This window comes from Bombyx mandarina, chromosome 19 (assembly GCF_030267445.1).
Source record: "Bombyx mandarina strain Sakado chromosome 19, ASM3026744v2".
Lineage (NCBI taxonomy): Eukaryota > Metazoa > Arthropoda > Insecta > Lepidoptera > Bombycidae > Bombyx > Bombyx mandarina.
In genome coordinates, this window is record NC_143225.1 from 7,606,397 (window position 1) to 7,614,766 (window position 8,370).

The window sequence follows — 8,370 nt, forward strand, 5'->3', positions numbered from 1 at the left end:
TAGATATTTTTTTCCTCATCCTGTCTCCAATAAAGGCGAGTCGGCGATCGCAGTACGCTGGTATAGTACACAGATGACGCCGCTATTCACTCTCTGATGAACCACTTAGTCGCCTCTACGCGATGCGATGGGGTGTGTAATCTAAGTTACACAGCCACTTTTTTTTTATGTAGGCATTTGCTATGTTATGGTCAATCCTGGAAGAAGTAAGCATTTCCTCAAGACTTTCCACCGTTTGCCTGCGTAGGATTTTCGAGTTTATCGGTCACATGGCGAGGAAAAATCGCGACAATCTTAAAAAAATACTCATCACCGGCAAAGTGGAAGGAAACGAGATCACGAGGGCTTGGTGCCTATGCGCTAGTCTCATCAAATTAAGACTGCATCGGATTTCAGCATCAATGTCGCTATACTCTGCTCAGAGAACAGTAAAGAATGGAAGAACATATAAAAGTGCTTCGTAAAGGTCCCGACCCTTGGAACTGAGGAACACGATGCAAGGAGGAGATGAGAACATGGTACTCTTTGGATGGATGATACGCTTACGCATCGTACGCTTTGGATGATACGAAACGAGGACTCGCTGGCTCGCATAAAATTCAATAAAGAATTGCGAATTCATCAGCTTTCGCGCAGTGATAGAAGCATTCCTTTTTCCATTAGTAATGTTTTGTGGTGCATTTTTTCAGGAAACGTACATGAGAAAGTACTAAAATATGTCGACTGTAGATTAAATGTTCTTTTGGTATCGTGTTGTACTGAGATAATGGATAAAATAAAATGGGGTATAAAAGTTAATCATCAATAACGACATTTATATTAAAACAACAGTTATGGTGGGTTTTCGTTTTTAATGACAGATTCTTGAGGACGAAGGAAACAAACATTTCTCACGTCGAAACTAAGCTGGTAGACATTCGTTCTTACGTACCCGTACAAAAAAGGGTAATAAAAAGTGTCGTTCCAAGTAGGATGAACATCGAGGCAGTACATTTGTTGTACGCGTGGAGTATCATTAAATAAATGTGGAGAACAATTTATTTTTGTCAATAGTTGGTGGAATACGACTTCTTTAGAACTTATGTCTCAAGGTGGGTGGCGCATTTACGTTGTAGAAGTCTATGGGCTCCAGTAACCACTTAACATCAGGTGGGCTGTGAGCTCGTCCATCCATCTAAGCAATAAAAAAAAACCCGTTTTTTTTAGCTTTTACTTACTAGATAGTCGTTTTCAGTAAATAAAATTTAAAATATTATTTTAGGGTAATGTATCTAGTTTTTGAGAATTTTATTATATTTTCGCTAAAAATGATAAAAAAATAGAGCTTGGTGAGAGAAATAAAAAAAATGGTAGCTTAGCGTACTAACAACTTATGAAATTTAAAATTTCAGAAACTCCAGACAAATTTCAAAAGTTTGAAATATCAGCTCCTTCAAATTTTTTAAAGAGCTTTTTGTAATTAGACTAATGGTGTAACGTTTTTTTTTATATGAACATAATATTCTTATTTTGTTTTTTAAAAAAACACACAAAAGGGATTACAAAGTTTTAGGTGAACCAAATGAACAGTTCGCAACATATTGAAGTGAAGGATTTAATAAATAAAACTTAACTGTAGGTAAACACTTTATTAAATAAATTCTTACCTCTCCTATGATTCTGATGCGGATGCAAGTGAGGGTGTGCGTGTGAATGTAGCGGATGATGGTGGGGAGAAAGCGACGGCGCACCCGCTTGCTGGTCGCCCCCACATGACTGGTGTAACGCCGAATCAGAGTTCGTACGTCTCCAGTTGCTGTCCGGCGGTGGACTATTTGGGAAAAAAAATTAACGATATGTAAACAATCGGTTCAATCACTCTATATCTTCATAATATTTTTTATTGCAGATGAGAGGACGGACGTCTTTAGGCCACGACGACTTCAAATTATCGGTTGTACCACTCTTCAAACGGGAACGAGTGATCGATCCGCGACGGAAACAGGCAGAATACACCCTAGTACCATGCGGGCTAACAATACAATCTACCACCAGTGATTACGCAAATTCTATAAACTTCGTGAAGATTGTTCGTGCAAAAGTCTGAAATACGTATTGTCATGGAGTAATTGGTCAGTGGGATTTCAAGAGCGACATAGCTTGTTTAGAATTGTAATCCAGAATAAACAATTCTAAACAAGCTAACACTTTTTTTAAAAACTATGACGCTATGTTCCTTTTATGATTAATTTGTTTTTATAAAACAGAAGAGACGAGTATTGATTATTGCTTAGATGGACTCTGAATAGAAGTCTAAAATAAATTTTGACATAATATAGAAAAAAGGGCGTCCCTTCATTACGTGAAGCATTTTTGAGAATTGTTCGATCCACCCCCTCTTGGTTAGATTTCGCAATATTTATCTAACTCACGAGAGATTCTTCAGAATTTGTGTAAAAGAGTCGTATTATTGTGAACAAAAAAAAACAAATATTATTCTATTAGGTATTTTTATTGAGGACTAGCAAAGACTACATAGTATTTGTGTATATTACCGTAATTTAAAATCACAATCATAAAATTAAATAATAAATATTGAACAGAAATTTTAAAATATTTATTCTAATTCAGTTCGTGGAAATTCGTGCACGGCCTCAAGAATGACCACTGGGACCAACATATCCAAGTGATTTTCAATGAAACTATCTGCTCCTTCTATTTCGCTCTGAATTAGCTACTCTAAGCCGTTGTCGCTTGCGTATAGAAGCTAACTAGCTTGTCCTGTGACCATCCGCGAGGGTCGCATCTTGCGCGTTTACAGTACGTACATGATGGGCCCTTATCGTTGCCCAGCACATAGGAACCAGTCACCATCTACGCCCTAGACACATCCTTACGGATCCATCAGACCCAATAACTCTTGCATTAGACGCCTTCAGCTCTAAAACTAGAAGCAGGCTCAGACTCCGATAACCGTACTTGTCGAACTCGGCAAAGAGTGCAACGTGCAACCTAACTCATGCATCAGCCCGCTGAGTTTCTCGCCGGATCTTCTCAGCGGCAGCTGTTGACAAATCCCACCCCTCCTGGCTGAGCATTTGCTCGCCTACCTGTAGATTGATCACATCCCCCCACAAGAACACTTCACGTAACTAATGGACGCCCCCGCCTTAATGATTTAAAAGTGATTTTATGTGTTTCTTCAAAACTGTTGTCGATCAACTTAACATTATTAATATTATTGATATATTCAATTTAAATTACAGCACGGTATAAGTAATTCAAATAAAGGCGAATGGATATTTGCTGTAATTTTGCTAATGTTTAAAAAAAACACTAAGCAGGCGATACAAAGTCCTTTTGGTACATTTCAATGACTTATTTCCTGTTAATTTTCTTGACCCAAACTCGAAACAATTATTATTAAATATGAATGAGTCTTCCTGGAATGGGTCACGACAATGAGAATTGTATTATTATTGCTATGACTCATTAAATATTTGCTCGAAGAATCAATTACTGCATGTCATACATTGTGTTACTATGTTATTGAGACTTCGGGATTGTCATTATACTGTGTGAAAAACGTGGTTATCACTTATAATTTGCATTTATATTTTATTATCACATTTATCTTCACTAGGCAACGCTTAGTTATTAATACTACAGAGCGGTAAAGTGGCGCAAGCCCAAACCGTTACGATTTAAATCTTAACAATGTTAGATTTTGTTTCACAAATTTGTGACAGACCATTTGTTTTTAAAGTTGTGAGTCGCCAATAGGGTTTGCAGCTAGTTTTGATATAGACTCTTTGACCTAAATGAATTTAAAATAAGGCGGTTTTCAGTTTTCAGTCTTTTAATTAAAACAGGCCATCGTTTCTGGCTGTAATGGCAACAGTTTACACTACTAGCCTCTTTTGATCGCTCGTTTTATATTATATATTTTTTTAATGGATTTAAATTAAATGCTTGCCAAAAAAGCTTACTCTTTTTTCAAACAAATAATTTTTTAATGTACCCACCTTAAGTAAACAGTGCTTCCATAAGGACTGGTATCATGCTTCCGGTCGGCAGGTCGGCGCATTGGACCTACAGATGAGGAGGTGCGGCCTCTTTGACCAGGCGAACGAGACGGTGATGTCCCTCCACTGCGACCACCACCCAGGCCATATTGTGTTGCCAGTGTAGCTTCTTCAGGCTAGTGACAATCAAAATATACTAATCACTTGCAACAAATATCAATAGATTCTACTCCTCTATCAGGGATTGCAACACATTTAATTGGTTTTACCCCAAGCTGATAACTGTAACATAACAAATATTACAATATAGGGAAATAGCAAATAAGGAAACATGATTATAATTTTCCTGAAATGACTTATGCTCACCAATATTTTCATTTATAAGCACTTTCTGATTTATGACTTGATTATGATTAGCCAGAGAAAAATAAGTGTTGAAAACTCTGAATTACATTAAGTAGTAGTTATGCCTGTGGGCTTAAATAGTATTTTGACATTGTCCTTCTGAAAATGAATAAAGCCATCTATGGAGTACCACTATAAGAACACTTATTTACTTGATATTAAATGAAAACATTGTGATTTTTTGAGATAACGAGCAAGTATCCTTACTACAGTGAAACAAAAAAAATGAAATTGGAATTTATTAAATAGTTTTTGCATGATATGCACATAACGGCATACTTTCATGATTTTATAGTTTTTTCTGTGCCAATCAAAAGTAAATGTTCAAAGAAAGCGGAAAGGATAGAGAATCATCTATTTAAATATCATTCATAACTTCAATCTTAGGAAAAGGCACTACAAATGATAAACATGCCCATTGCTCTTGCTTTGCATAAGTATGTTTGTTTATGACCGTTTTGAATCATGCTAAATCCTAACTAGAAAAAAAAAAATTATCATACATATATATATATTTCTGATTCATAAGATAACACATAATAACATATAAGGGTAAAAACAATATTTGACAAATCCTAATTGATACAGTTTATGTTTTACTATACTTTGTAGATTTCTGGAATCACACAAAGTGAACAGATGAGGAACAAAACACTTGTTTACATTGTAAATATTTAGACCACATGTTTTAACATAAATAATGTGTGGTGTCTCAATGGTAATTAGCAGTGTTAAGCAAAATTCATTTATGTTATAATGGCAATATATTTTATCAACATTATTATTTCGATACATAATTGAAAATAATTGAAGGAAACTCAAGGTATAACAGACAAGAAATCTAGATGTTGAACTTTTCAAAAATCAATAGCCAGCTACAACTGCACCACTACCACAAAACAAAATAGCAACTTGCAGGAATACATCAACCTAGATATTGCAAATATTTATTATACTTCTAGCTGAAGCTTGATAATTATTATATGGCTCAGCAATCTCATATTTAAGTAATATTGTTCCTTATGAAGTACCTTGAGTAATTATTTGCAATATTCTGATTGATGGTAACAAAGGATTCCAAAATTGAGGAACCTTAACATTTTCCGTCTCTATGTTGGTGGCCTGTGGTGCAGCCACATTTGGCAATGAGCCACTGCGAAACGTGCCCAGCCCTTGCTGAGAAGGTCGGAGTGACGCTTCATTTGTTTCAGGGGTCTTGGGTGGAGCTTTGTTTCTGGTACGCCTGGTACTTGAATTAACCTGAAACCACGGATCTTCACCATCTCTAACTTTATTTTTCTATTTTATGAAACTTTTTTTTTTCTTTTTTCTATATTGAAATATTCAATAATATATGTTTTTTTTCTACCTATTCTAGTAATATCAAGGGGTTAATCTAGATTCACCGAGCCAGTAGGTAAGCTCACGGGGCTCAAACCGGGGGTGTTGATAACACTGGCCCTAATAAGAGCAGTGCTTCGCAGAATCTACCACCGGATCGGAAACGCGACCCACTGAGAAAATCCGGCGAGAAACTCAGTGGGCTGTTGTCTATGGGTTAATTTACTCGTCGAGCCTTTCATGGCCAGCGACGGGTTCGACGAGGGCGGTGACCGGAATAATACAAGGAAAACCATGAATAGTGTAAAAAAAAACAATTACTTTTCTTTCAATAACAATAATAACTTGAATGAAGTTGCTCTCGAAATTGATGTTCAAACAATCGCAACAAATAATTATATGTGCCGAATGTCTACTAGGGTTAAATTATTTTTAAACTTATAACTGGCTATTGTGTAGAAGTTAAATGAAATACCTACACATTGACAATGACAATTGGGAAATACACTTAAACAAAACAATGTAGTTTTTGTTGTGTACAAATAGCATTATATTAATAATCTAAGTAGTTAAGGCGTAATAGGCATATTGCAATGATTATTGTTTACGTTGGTGGGCACATTTGACGGCCAGGAAGCGATTGTCTGAGTAAATAGGAGACATACCTTATTGGTTGCGTCGGAAACTTCACGCATAATTTTTTCAAAAGCGGCAGTTTCCTCAGCCTGCTTTTGATTATGGAGGGCAATTTTTTCACTGAATTTCCTTGGATTTGCCATGATGGCCAATACACATTTATTTCTCGTATTTTTACATTACAATTTTCAGCGCTCAAAGATCCAAAACGCGCTTGCTGCTGTCATCTTTTTTTTTTTTTTTAAATTTTATGACCTGGTGACAGAGACCTTTAGGTCAATGCTGTCATCTCTATCAGGCAAGCCATAGATTATATTTAACAATACATTTCGAGTACCCATAGTTCTACTCTACATCCCAAAAATGAATCGCAAAGAACGGCAACTATAAAGCCTGCACTGTACACGTACTAAAGGTAATGCTGATTCAAAATTATTAAATGTATGAGGTTGAATGCTATTTATATTGCAAGAAGCAAGTAAATAGACAGACAGCACTCAAGAGTCAAAAATTTTAACAAACAATTTTTGTGGAGATAAAATTTACTAGTTTTTTAAAAAAGCTTATTTTTTTATTATTAACCTTATACTGCAGATATTTTAATGCCTCAACTTGTTACTCAGGGCCCATCTGACGTTAAATGAATATCGGAGGTCATATCTATCACATCTTGAAGCTGCCATCCACCTTGCGACATGAGGACTTGATCTCGAATTTTTAGTATATCACCTGTCAGTTTAGTAGACCACTGACCATAGGTCAAACTGAAATGCATGACAGCTTCGTGAAACAAGAAGGTAAGATGTTGATTCATACTAGTGTGGCTATAAAGCACCCTACAATCAATGGTGGTTTATTAAATGTTTAATATCTGTGAAAGCGCACAAATGTGGGAAAATGAAACAAACCCGCTGGAAGTAACTTCTCGGGATCCTCCAAAAATTCCACTGAAAAAATCTTAGTAAATGACCACCATTTTACTGAGATTATATTTCATCCCATATCATCTCATCTCATTTCATTTAATTTCATCCCAGTTGATTAATGTCTCAAATTAATCATCTTCATTTCATTTCACTCCATAATATCATTTTTCATAAAAATATGAATATAAAAATAAGACATGACTTAAAGGTCTTAGTTACCAGGTCATAAAATCCCTTAAAAAAACTTGGAATTTTTGGCGGGAACGCGATGAGTGAAGTTGTGTGATTTGTTTTATTTTGTCTATTTAGTGTTTCTTCAGATTTAAATGTGTAATAACAGTGTTTTATTAACTGTTTAATAAAAAGTCTTAGCTATCAGATCATAAAATCCCTTAAAAAAAAGGATCGTGTGGTTTTATGAAACCACGGTAAAAGTGAAACTTTTTTTCACATTATAGACATTTAACTAAAAATTTTGAAATAATATTCCATTAAGGGTACAAAAATCACTTTATCAATCTCAATTTTATACTTGGAAAATTGGAATGATAATGGGAAAGGATAAAAGTAAACTAAATCTCCAACTAATATTTTTATTGAACCCACCGTCACATTGGCCTCCGCTGTTCTGACGTGACGAGCGCCTTTCACTTTTTCCCTACTCCGCGGCCGACCGTCACGCGACATGCAACACACAGACGAAAAGGTTTGAGACAATGTAATGAAAGTTTCACTTTAATGTGGCTAGTCTCTGAGACTTTTTGGGGGGAACGCGAGGAGTCAAGTTGTGTGATTTGTTTTATTTTGTCTATTTAATGTTTCTTCAGGTTTAAATTGTAATATCAGTGGTTTATTAATTGTTAAGTATCTGTAAAAGTGCACAAATGGAGGAAAATTAAACAAAGCCGCTGGACGTAACTTCTCGGGATCCTCCAAAAAGTCCACTGAGAAAGTCTCAGTAAATGACCATCATTTTACTGAGATTATAATATTTCATCAGATATCATTTCATCGCATTTTATTTCATTTCACCTCATGTCATGTTTCATAATATTAAT

General features: G+C 35.5%; 1 protein-coding gene across 4 annotated transcripts in view; it reads right to left on the bottom strand.

Annotated features, from left to right (window-relative positions):
• The window catches only part of LOC114244002 (uncharacterized), a 29,231-nt gene extending 22,600 nt beyond the window's left edge, over positions 1-6,631 (bottom strand). For 3 of the 4 annotated variants that reach the window (XM_089735447.1, XM_089735448.1, XM_089735445.1), the window contains exons 1-4: positions 6,416-6,631; positions 5,502-5,669; positions 4,005-4,180; positions 1,647-1,810 (exon numbers count right to left, since the gene is read on the bottom strand). In XM_089735447.1, coding sequence (XP_089591573.1) covers positions 1,647-1,810; positions 4,005-4,180; positions 5,502-5,669; positions 6,416-6,529 — 622 coding nt within the window. In that variant the 5' untranslated portion in view covers positions 6,530-6,631. The remainder of the gene's footprint in view (positions 1-1,646; positions 1,811-4,004; positions 4,181-5,501; positions 5,670-6,415) is intronic. The other variant, XM_089735449.1, reaches the window with a different exon arrangement.
• Between the last annotated feature and the right edge of the window lie 1,739 nt (positions 6,632-8,370).